At 34.9% G+C, this 13080-nt stretch overlaps 1 protein-coding gene across 2 annotated transcripts in view; it reads left to right on the top strand.

Annotated features, from left to right (window-relative positions):
* The window catches only part of LOC111503224 (major facilitator superfamily domain-containing protein 6), a 103188-nt gene that overhangs the window by 33633 nt on the left and 56475 nt on the right, over positions 1-13080 (top strand). Inside the window, exon 2 of one of the 2 annotated variants that reach the window (XM_074169701.1) lies at positions 4674-4772. In XM_074169701.1, the coding sequence (XP_074025802.1) occupies positions 4715-4772 (58 nt within the window). In that variant the 5' untranslated portion in view covers positions 4674-4714. Of the gene's footprint in view, positions 1-4581; positions 4773-13080 lie in introns of those variants that run through there. The other variant, XM_074169700.1, reaches the window with a different exon arrangement.

Here is a 13080-nt window from a genome sequence, read left to right as displayed (position 1 = left end):
GGTTCCTTCATTCTCATCAGAATAGTTTTGTCTAATCGATTATAGGCGAGTAAAAATATCTAACGTAATTGTGATTTCTAAAGTTGATAGTCATTTTATCGAATATGGAATTAACTTGTGATTATAGATCAGTGAAAAAATTTAAAGTGGACCATTTATCACTCAACGAAAAGAGTATTTAATGAATGTCTACGATTATTTCAGGCAACATATTTCTTCTAATACTGTTGAAAGTATATTTAAAATTTGGTAAAATTTTAAGAGGAGAAAACTTAGCTGGTATAACCTCACACAAACCAAGACCAGGAATATCAAAATTATCAAAAGTAATCACCAACTTCAGATGAAGTTTTACACATTATTACAGATGATCCTGATTTACCCACAATAAGTAGAACCAAACAGTGAAATTTTACATGAATTTAACAAATACGAAACATTTGGCAGACAGTCAATGATTGTCGATTCCGAAGTAATTTTATGTTGGAGAATAAAAAAAGAACAGAAAACAAGAACATTTATTATTTAGACCAGTGATTCCCAAAGTGGTCTATATCGACCCCTAGAGGTCTATGACAACCTGCAAGGGGTCTACGTCAGCGAAAAAAAAATTTGGGGGTCCATGAAATGAAAATGGGGGTCCACGATGGTGGATCTCAACACATACACTGATAGTACCGATTTACTTACATCATACTATCTTATAATATCAAAACATATACATTATTTATAAAAGTACCTATGAAGTGAAAAATGTATTATATATGTTTATAAAATTGTGTGAGTTGTAGGTATTCGCTTTGTGGTCGCAATACATTTTGAACTTGTAAAAACCTGAGAGTCGCAGTCTCAGAGCTTCGCTACCTTGCACAGACTCGTTCAATTCGTCACTCTATAAATACGAATGTGGGACAAATACGTTTATTCGTTTCCTGAATCTTGAAAAGGAAAGTGCTAAGAAAATATTTTAAAAAATATAAACAGATAGTATATCACACAAATTATAGTAAGTCAGTGTTATTTTGTTTGAGAGTGCTGGAGAAAAGTAAGTACATTATTTTTTATTAAATTTTAGTTTTGTACTCGTAGTTAGCAAAGATAGATAAATTACGCCAATCATGACTTTAGTTATTAGTAGTTTAATATTCAATCATGCAAAATTACACGAGTACTCCTCAATAGTTTCTTTTTGAAAGTTTTAGCAATCGGTATTATAATTACAGTGCAATCTCCGAAATTCGAGCTAATTGTTGCAAGAAGCTGTTCGAATTATGGAATGTTTTCGGAAAAATCGAAAAATATTTTTATTAAACAGCTGCTGGATTTTCTGTCTTATTTAAATAATTTAATTTTGCCCACAGATGACTGATGCCATGTCCGAATCTAAAAAGAAATGTAGACAGTACAGTGTTGATTATTTGAAATTTGGCTTCATTCCATCATTGCCGGACAAACAATCGCCTATGTGCCTTTTATGCAACAAAGTTTTGGGCAATGACGCTATGAAACCATCTAAACTGCAAGATCATCTGAGAAGATGCCACCTTGATAAAACAGGGAAAGATTTGAAATACTTTCAAACACTCAAAGATAAATTTCAGAAGAAACCTACACTGGACAGAATGTTTGCTTCGACGTCACAAAGAAATGATGATGGTTTGCGGGCGTCTTACAATATCTCGTTACTTATAGCAAAATCCGAAAAACCGCATACTATCGGAGAGAAGTTAATTTTGCCAGCCGTTGAAGAGGTTTTAAAAACTGTTTTACACAAACCTGCATCTGATATCATTAAAAGAATTCCCTTAAGCAACAATACTGTTGAAAGACGTATTGATGAAATGAGTTCTGATATTGAAAGCTTCTTATGTAATTATTTGCAAACGACCCATTTCTCTATACAACTGGACGAGTTTACCTTATAATGCAGCATTATTATTGGCATATGTTCGTTTTATTATGAATCAAGAAATCTACGAAGAGCCGCTCTTCGCAAGAACTTTGATAACCAACACTAAAGGTGAATCAATATTTCATGTTTTGAAGGATTACTTCATTGAAAGAGCAATTCCTTTATCAAATATAATATCAGTAGCTACAGATGGAGCACCTGCCATGGTTGGACGTTATCGTGGATCCATCGACAACATTTAGTTGCTAAAAATTTGAGTGTTAGATTGCATGAATCACTTCATTTAGTCATTGATGCAGTAAACCGAATCCGAAGCAACGCGTTGAATACGCGGTTATTTGCGCAGTTGTATGAAGAAAATGACGAACACTTTCATCAATTACTCCTTCACACTGAAGTACGCTGGCTGTCGAAAGGCTTATGTTTGACAAGATTTTTTGCACTTTTTGAGACTATTTTAGAATTTCTGGATACTAAAGATAAAATTTTAAAAGAAAATTTAATGAAGAGGAAAACAGACATCGCCTATTTAACAGATTTGTTTACAAAATTTAATATGGTTAATTTGCAATTACAAGGCGACAGTTTAAATTTGATTAAAACAAAGTCCATCTTATCAGCGTTTCTTGCCAGAGTTAAAGTAATGAAGCAAAATATTGGACGGGGCGAATTTTCTCAGTTCCCCAATTTGTCACAGACAAGCTGACAGAAAGACGACGTTTCAACTTACGTTCAACATTTAAATGCCCTCTATTCAGATTTTGAATCTAGGTTTGAGGATATTTTGACTATGGTAATACCACTGTGGATAATTATTCCATATGGTGAAATAGAAGAATCGAATGTCATACAAGAGGAACTGACTGAACTAAGTACAAACGAAGAACTTAAGGTTCAGTTTAAAAACGGATATCAGCAATTCTGGCTGCAAAACAACATACCCGTTACTTATCCCGTATTATGGAATATAGCGAGGAAATTTTTAATTTCCTTTCCATCGTCATACCTAGTGGAAAGGGGGTTCAGCGCTGTTACCAATCTTCTAACGAAAAAAAAAACAGACTGGACATCATTAGCCGAAGAGATTTAAGATTAACCCTTACAAAATTAACGCCAAATGTTGATAATTTATTATTAAAGCATCAGGTTCATCCTTCTCACTGAAAATATTGACTTATTGCTTATGTTATTTTATTTATATTTTATTTTATGTTTATTTAATGTTACGTATATTTCACATAACAGATACAAAATTTTATTTTGAGTAGTTTTAATTTAAATTCAATTAATGAATGTATAAATTAATATGTGTTTTTACTTTAAGTTTTTAACACTAAACTTCACTACAGTTAGAAATTTACAGGAAATCAATATCAGATAAGTAGAGGGTCTACCCAACACGGAAAAACATGGCAAGGGGTCTACGACACAAAAAAGTTTGGGGAACTCTGATTTAGACGAAACGTGTGTTAATATGTCGTTGAGGATGAATTGAAATACATCGCCTACCACCCTATCAGTGTGAACTTAATCCAATTGAAACGTTTCTCGAAAAACACAAATTATAAATCACCAGAAGGGCAATAGACTGATTGATTGAACAATAATTGAAGTTCGAAGAGAAATTGTAGATAGATTCAATGCCTTTTCCATACTTTCCTCGAGGTGTTTTTCTGAAATAGTACTATCTATAATTTTATGCTACACAGCTTGTGTAGCAATGGATGTACAGCAAGCGCCAAACGTGATGGTGATCCCGCCCCTTGCGCACAAATTAATTTTCGATGTAACTCGCACTACAGCTCTTGCAAGACATACTGTACAGAGGCGTATCATTACTTGTCCTCCAATGCTGTTGGCGTTTGGCATTGTCTGAATAATTTGTGTTGTTTCTGAAAAAATGTCATCGCCTAACACTTGTTTAGTTTTGGATAAGTATATCATTATACAACATTGCAATGAAGTATTATAGGTACTACTGTACCTATAATACTGAATAAAATATGAAAAAAATTACAAAGAAGTCTAGTTCCACTTGCTACCCTAATCAAAACTAATTATAGGTACAACAATGGGCGGCAAGGGGCTTACCGTAATCCAATAGTAATTTAGTTGGGAGAGTCTATTCCCGCGCAATCGCTCACCATCATGTTTAGCGCTTGCTGTAGAAAGACTCGCGTTAACTGTTAAATAACAAAAGCGACTAGTAACTGATCGGTTGAATATTTCTGCACGTTTCTCCTTATGGTTGACAATAAGCGGCAAAGCTTATAACGCTTACCTGTGACTTCCCATCCCGACTAAGTGCTAATGAACTAATATAATATACTAAGCAAGTATCTAAGCCTGTGTTGTATTATGCCAGTATGCATCCATTCCTACTCTACTCTACAATCCAAAGGAATATTTAACTTCGTGTCTCTGTCATCCAGTACAATGAATATTTTAAAAATATGAAACATGTGGGTACAAGTATTTTTACCATAACCTGAAACGCCAATTGAAGAAATCACTCCAGTATTTTGAACATAACTATGTAGTATTATAATCATTAGTTATTAAAACTTTATTAGTAATAGGTCGGGATCATTGTTCCTCTGCCGATTATAATGAAACATAAATATTGTATCTGATAAGTAATCTTTTGGAATGCTGATAAAAGTCATGAATAATGTCACAATTAGTCGACCGTAGTTCGAGTCTGAATGATAAGTTCGCGAAATAAGTTGAAGTTTAATAAAGTGTTTATTTCTTTTTCCAGAGTATCGATGTGAAACGAAGGTGAAAATTAGGATTGTGGAAATGAAGATCAATAAAAAATTATTACCAATAAAAGCCCACTTCTTTTTTTTCATGGCAGGTATGTATAATTGCTTCATTATCATAAGATCATTGAAAACAATGTCTAAATATTATCAGTGGAGGTACAGATTTCCTTCGACTAGAAAATAACATATTCCAAAATGTACTACTACGAAAGTGACTATTGAATCACCTATACAAGGAGGACTTGAAAAGTGCCATTGCTTGCATTGACCTGGCCAAAAGGCCTCACAACTGAGCATTTTCCCTCTATCTAGCTAGAGCCATTACTCTCCAGGGAACCCTTCCTTCACCATACTCCCCCCCTTAGTGCCACCGACGCGTAACGTCGGTCACATGAAGCGACGAACTAGCAGATGCAGAAGACTCTTCCTTATTAAATTTCCCTTAACAATATAAATAATTATATCTTCACAATATTTTCAAATGAACTCAGTATTCTACTAACACCGAATTCCTAATGAATAAATTGAAAAAAATGAAGGAATTCATGAATACAAACTATGACCATACACATAATCGGATGCCTTATGTTATGACAATCATATTATGCTGTCACTTTTTCTATCAACGGTAAATTTAAAGCTCACCCAGCATCCTTCTCCTTTATTCCTCCCCACATTCTCTGCTCATTCGTTCACAAACCGAATCCATTCGCTATACCTTCCTTTTTCTCTTCTCAGTGTAATCTCTCCATTCTCTCGTTTCTTACGTTCTTACCATGCGCGCCATCCAGTCCTGTCTACATCCATACATCTCCTGATCACATGTTCTGCCGTTTCGGGCTCACCGTAACTACAAGAATATGGCCTCGGTTGAACCTAGGAAGGTATCCCGGAAAGTTTTTCCGTAAGCAGCTACAGATTCTGTAGTATTGCCATCCAGTCGTCCCCGCTTACTCTTTTATCTGCCACCCTTTCCTGATACATTCCTGATACATTCCTGATACATCTTTCCAGTGTTCCAAGTGATATTTTCCTCTTCCATGCCTTCAGCCGCCTCCTCGTAGGCTTTCCTGTTATCAAAATTGCTGATATCATGTCTACTCTTTCAAATTAAACTAATCAATACTTCCCTTGCATTCCTCTCTTCAATCATTCATTGTATTCTCGCCACTCTTTTACTCTTAGCTCTTCCTGATTTCATATGTTCCACCTCTATGACAGAATCACTTGTCAGTAACACGCTCTCATGTATATCCGATATTTCAATCACTCTCGCAATTGCTATAAATTCTGCCAAACTGCCCAGGAGTGTTGAACTCAAAACCATCAGCCCTCTGAGTGGGATGCCATCTCCCATTTTGTGTTAAACGGGAATGGGAGAATCGGATGATAGCTCATTGAAAGGAGCTTTCAATCATCTATTCGTTGTTGCTTCGCTTTTGGAGATCGGTTCACTCTTTTAGAAGATGTGGTGCCAGTCGGTTTCCAAACTATTCTAACAAATCTTCCTGATGGTCGTAATTTTTAGCAAATTTAGGGAAATTGAAGTTGAATTTTTTTCTTTCCAGAATCGAGTACTCCTTGACTGAATTTATCACATGTTATGAGCAATGCGCTGTCGTGTCTTTATCTGCCTATAAACCTTTTAAGATATGACAAATCAATTTACCAGAAATAGTTCTTGAATACTGAACGAAAGTAATTTTTTGTAAAGGGAAACCTGTTCATATCGACCTTCTTTGGATATTTTCACCATCCACAATCTGAGAAAATAAAAATTGTTATGGAGAACTCTATGCACGTGTAGGAAGGGCAAACTTCTTAGTTCACCCCGTGTTACTGCGTGTATTCGAAGTGATTTTCACAGAGGAATATGTTCTATTTATCAGTAACTTGTCGTATTTAATAATAGTGCCTATCAAAAAATCTAAGAAATAAACGATAATTATCGAAGGCTTAAATCTATCCTCCTCTTCAGAATTGGACAAAATTTAAGTTTGTACGCAATTTTTATATTGCTTATTTTTTTTTGTTCCCAACTTTCACGACATATTTCAAAAAAGTTTCGTGTCAATGTTATTCGTTGACTCCCAAAATATTCATACAAACATACAAGGTGTTCTCTGATATCAGTCTGTTGCTATATCATCCATATTTTTTTCAAAAAGCCAAGTACGATCCATGTCTAAGTAAATGTTCGAAATACAGTTCTCTCCAGAAATGAGAACATACGCTGATTCTTTAACTGGATGGTATCTTAAAACACGAGTTTCAGAACACATGAGCGACTCTAAGGAATTGAATATAAAAAAACCCACAGCACTCGTTGAACATGAAAAAATATATGGAAACATTTTTAATTTTGATCATCCAACTATATTTATCCAAAAGACTTTCGAGCGAAATGATACACATCGTCAAATGCGATAGTGTTAACACTAGAAGAGATATCGATGACCTTAATACTGCATATTTCAATTTGATACGTAAAATACCTGAATAATTTATCCTTGTTTAATTCTTTTTTTTTCTGCCATTGATTAAAAAACACACACCACCTTATCAGAATCACAGATAAAGCCATTCGTTTGTTTCATGTCGTTTTGTGTTGGTGTTGTCCCAGAAATTTTGTTGTTCAAATACTTTTATTTTTTTTAAATATGTATCCAATATGAAAAATAAATTGAAAATTTCTATATTTTCACCACTTTTATTTGTAACTGCAGTAACGTTAGTTACAAATGAAAGTGGTAAAAAACAGAAATTTTCATTTCTCTTTGCATCATGATCTCCTACCACATAATAACTACATACATATCCATCAATTTATTGTATCTAATATGTCTGATGGTTTTTAAAGTAGTAATATTATCATTACGAAAAAACTACTTTTCGGTAAGTAATTTAATTAAGAACTCATTAGTTCTTGTGAAATTCAATCGATACTAATCGTATAAGTTTTGTGGAAGATATATTCATGAAAATTCATTGTTACAGAGCCCTGAAGAAGAATTTAATTGAATTCGAAACGTCGGCAACAAAACAATTGTTTTTTAAGAAAAAATTGATCCTGTTACCCAAATAACCTTTTTTTAGAAAAATTATTGGATCACTGATGTAGTTAGCTGATTCTTTGAGTTAACGTCTCTTAGGGTGGGGTTCATTAGCAACCATTCTCATCTTGTTCCATTCAACTCGATGTTCAACATCTTTTTTCATGTGTTGTGACAATTTTGCAATATATTATTTTTCCTTTTGGTTGTTGAGTTTTGTATGTGGGAGTGATTTGAATACCATTCAAATCATCGTATCTATTTCCAAATCGTCTTATCTTTTCATATAATCGTGGAATATAAGGATAACGTTGGTTGTGAAAGGTGTGAGTGGTTGTTGAGTCGAGAATTGTGAAGTTGTTTGTATGGTCTTTCAATTTTCATTGACTCTCTATTCTCTATTGCATTTAACATTGATTTCATGAAGAAATCTGGATAAGCGTCCTCTTTCAGAACAGATTTTTATCAATGATACTTTTTCTTTGAAATATTCAATTGAATTTTAAATCGTTTGCTCTGTTATATATATATATATATATATATATATATGTTATATATATTATACCTTTTTAAACACTCGCATAATGATTTGATGTCTAGTGGAGATATATATATATATATTATATATATATATATATATATATATATATATATATATATATATATATATATATATATTTACATATATATTTGATATATATTAATATTTGTATCAAATTGATCTCTCCAACATCACATCAAGGAAAGGAAGTTGACCATCTTGTTTAATCTCTATTTTAAACTTTATTGTCGGTTCCTGTTCCTTTATATAATTAAAAAAGCATTCAGATAATTATGGTTTTAATACCAAATAGCAAAAATAGTTTGGTATAAGTAAATTGGCCATTGCGACGAGCGTGAGTGCCCTGCTAATTTTAAAAAAGTTTCTTCTGTATAACATTCGGTTAATTTAAGAATTGAATGAAAACGACATAATTTTACGAATGGAAAATATCACCTATGTAATATGTGTTTTTTGAAACAGTACACTTTACTTTCGAACGGTGTAATCAATCGTAACAATTGTCGATACTGTATCGATAGCAATAACAGGTTTATTTGCTGTATATATACACACAGAACCCTCAGATGCTGAAAGTTTTCTTGTAGAACTTTAAAGATTCATCAATATGTCAAAAAAATTCTCTTGAAAATATTGATTTTGCATTGGTGTTTTTTTCCAAGGGGGGGATCCTTTTTTACATATAGAAAATTTTGTTTTGAATGGCCCCTTCCATATTATAGTGGAGAAAAATATTTTTCACGGGTACGCGTGGTAGCTCCTCTGATTTTTTAAATTATTTCTCCCATTGAAGATCGACTTCCAAATATTGAAACTCATTACCATACTCAATTTCAAAACTGTCAAATAAATCATTGAAAGTACCACGTACACCATAGAAAAACAACCTGTTCTTGTCCTTCAGGTGAGAGAGCCAATTAAAAAAAAATCAGTTCAGGAGTTATGATTTTTTTTCATTTCATTTAAAGAATGCATTAAGATATTTTAACAGTAAGTCTGCTATACCTTCTTTACTTGCAGACATTCTCACTTTGCAAAAAGAACTCTTGATGGTTTATCAAAATATGTTCATTGAATTTGTATTCAGGATGTTGACCAACTTGGGTCAAATTTAACTTTGAAATTTGGAACTTCTTAAGAAATTAAGTTGGTCTCAATGCTCCTGAGAGTAATGTGATGATCAATTAATACATTTGCATTATGTTATAATAGTTTGAATGAGAGCGATGATTATTTTTTTACGTACCATACCTGAATTTCGAAAACCTCTTTGACATGTACTCTCGTTTGACTGCATTAAATGCATTTGGTTCTTATAATGCATTGATGTCTCACAAACCTCAATTTTCAGCGAAGTTTTCTCTCATCTAGGTAGAAATTGACAATTCTTCTTCTTTACAGCTCTCGGAATATTTGGGAAACACCTTAACTTAAAATGAATTTATCTCTATTGACTCAAAGTTGAAGTTCCTGAGAGTTGCATGTTCCAGATCTTATCTGTAAAGATATTGCGGAAATAAAATTGGATATTAACTTTTGCCGATACTTTTAATTTTGGTGGATTTTTCTAATAACATTCAAAATATCTCAGTAAATATTCGTAACTAACGTTACTGCAGTTTCGTCCTATAAAAATATTTTCAAACTTATACATTAATGTATAATGTAAAATGTCCTTATAGGACATAGAAAGTTTCAATTATCTTTTTTTTTCTTCAATTAAAATAATAAAAATGCTTATATTGACAACTTAAATCCTACTTTATATATATATATATATATATATATATATATATATATATATATATATATATATATATATATATATATATATATATATATATATATATAAACTACACCTCACGATTTGATCTCCACAAACTTCAATCTGAAGTTAATGACGTCCAAAAGAGGTTCAAAGTCAGAAATTTGGTCAAAAAGATAAATTAACACATTTGTTAAAATTTATCAATTTCATAGAAACACGAAAGTTTTCTTAAATGCAGTTTCAGCACAGGACTTCTTCAATCTCTCGAGATAATCTATCAGAAACTCGAATTTTAATTATCTGTGGGAAGCAGTTGTTGAATTTCTACCTCGAAAATGGAAAATAATATTTTTTCATTCTTAGTATTCATACCAGAGATGTCAAGATGTCTGTCTCATGTATACTCTGAAACTGGCTCCACATTATATTTCCTTCTTGATGCTTCCTCCATAATTGTTAAACACAATGATTTCGCTTATACTTGCATTCACATGCGTTACTCCATTCAACTAATTCAGCAATTCAGCAATTCAGCAACAAGAATGAGATAGTCAACTTTACATCAAACGCAGATATTTTGTCAGTTTTGAATCGTCTTCTTGGAGGCTACATCAGGCCTATTAGCTTGTATGAGCTTGAGGGTGGTGAACGAATAGTTCCAATAAAGTCGGTACTTCTCGTTTCCCACAACTGATTGAATATACCTTAGAGCCGGTGTCTCTTCTATGCCGTAAAAGTGCTATAGATGGTAATAAAACTTTTTCAGGGCCGCGTTATGCCGATGGATATACGCCACGGAGGTAGACTAAGGTGTTGAATACACCATCCTGGCAAGCCATGATGACCCCTTACTTTCCGACTTCAGTCGACTCCACCTGAGAAAAAAAAGGTCAGGCGCTTTGGTAAGCCGAGGTCTTCAATGTGAATAAAACCCCTGGCATTGCCAGGGCCGCATTGCCGCAGGCTTGAAGTGATCTCTGCGGCTTTCATATGGGTCTTTTGCTGGACGGTTCCAATTCAGTGACAGAATTGTGATCACCCTTTTCAGTGCCGAAATCCAAACTGAATTTTGTCATATAGACTCCTAACTCATATGAAGGTGCAAACCAAACCAAACCCGTAAGGAGGTCTATAATTTTTTTTTCTTTTCGTTGTCAATTTCACTACTCGAAACGAGTAGAGTGAGATTAAAACAGCAATTATATTCATAGCAGTGATTTTGTTTTTCCCCGACACTTCCGATAATCAGATTTGTCAGAGTGAGTGCTGACACGTGTCGCAGAAAGAGTTCTTCACTGCTGTTACCTCTTGTGAGTGGCGTTGTTTCAACCGCAGGTAAGTATACGCCTCTCCGACATCCGTCTGCGAAATAAACATTTTCTCCGTAGTATACGCGTCAATCTCTCTTAAGATGAACCCATACATATTTGTCCATCCCGAATTGCATACCAATAGACCAATAGAATGCTTGTACTCGTTCACCACCTTCAAAGACTGATAGACATCCTTTTCTCCAGAGGCATCACCCATATAAAACAAATGGGTGACGTTATGCCTCCGGTTTCCAGCAGGAGTGCCACAGTTACACCCTCGAGTATTTCTGAGCGCAACTGATAATGGCAATAGTGGAACGCAGAAGGGAAGGGGGCTGAAGGAATCTCTCTGACATACACTTCCAGGCTAAAGTCCACCCTGTTTGGACTATAGCCTGACCAGTCATTATAGTGAAGTAAGTCCACCAGAGAGGTATCACTTATTCAAGGCATCTCACTATTTTATAGGGTACCGCAAGGCTTCTGAGCAAATGTAAAATGAGCTCAGGCATTGTTCTATCGAATGCCTTGCGGTAATCGATATAGGTTATAGAGAGGTTACGCTTATACTGTATCGAGTCCTGCGTTACACATTTATCGATGAACAGGTTCACACCCACTCTCTTCGACCTTCTCTGCTCATATATCCATTAGAATATTTGGTCAATTGCTGTGAGCATTATTGTAAATTGTAACACGAATTTAAGCATGTTATCGGTCTCCAGTTCGTAGGAATTGACAAATGTCAGCTTTTGGGGATGAGAACGGTCTCCCCTTCGAATAACCATTCCAGACTCTGTTGCTCTCCGTCCAGTCATGAGTTGAAAACCCTGACCAGATGGCGGTGGGTGCCTGATAGTTTTTTCCACCAATAAGTCTCCAGCTCAACTGGGCTTGGAGTTCTTAGAACTCAAAAGAGCTCCTCCAAAGTCATCCAGGGTTATCGGGTTGCGCACAGTTCATTGAGCTCAGGCTGTTGGAGCTCTCTGCTTCGAAAAGAGTTGAGTAGCTGCGGGTGTTCATAGATGTCCTATACTTCTTGATCGCTTTACTGGCGACTTCTTAGCAGCCACTAAAATTCATATCCTAACAAGGAGGTAATGTTTGATGGTCATCGGCACGCCTTGACTCAACGTAATTTGGAAGCTACTCGCCGCACTGCAGGCACGAAAGGAGTTTTGGCAGTCTTGTATTCTATCACAAATTGGATACGAGACACGAGTGCTGTCTCACCAACGTGATCTAAACCTCGATCTCGTCAGGCCGGGATTTCGTCCTTCCGATTCGGAAAGCGATTGAATGGCGCTGTACGTAACAATGTTAATTTGCCAGATGTCATCCACTTCTGTAAGAACATTATGAACCTCTGTATCCAATCAAGCCAGCTCTTGTGCCCTACAGAGTATGCATTTTCGCATTGCACACGCGGGTGCACTACTCTCGTAGCAATGCATAAAGCTATCCCTCAGCTCATGCGTTCACTCAAAACGTTCGTTGTCATTGTCAGGGTTATCGGTGGACAAATTATCGTTATGGGCCCCAACACCTTGCTTCTGACCCTACTGAGCAGGTCGATTGACTACCAATCTATGTATTACTTTACTAGTACTATTACTATACATTAGTACTATTGAAACAACAATGGGGTTCAATATTACTCTCATTCATACGTATCGCTCCATTTTTCCTTTCGAATTCATTACG

This window comes from Leptinotarsa decemlineata, unplaced genomic scaffold, assembly GCF_025532065.1.
Source record: "Leptinotarsa decemlineata unplaced genomic scaffold, Ldec_3_MD MMD2_P_RNA_scaffold_5, whole genome shotgun sequence".
Classification (NCBI taxonomy): domain Eukaryota; kingdom Metazoa; phylum Arthropoda; class Insecta; order Coleoptera; family Chrysomelidae; genus Leptinotarsa; species Leptinotarsa decemlineata.
This window is presented reverse-complemented; position numbering and strand designations above follow the sequence as displayed.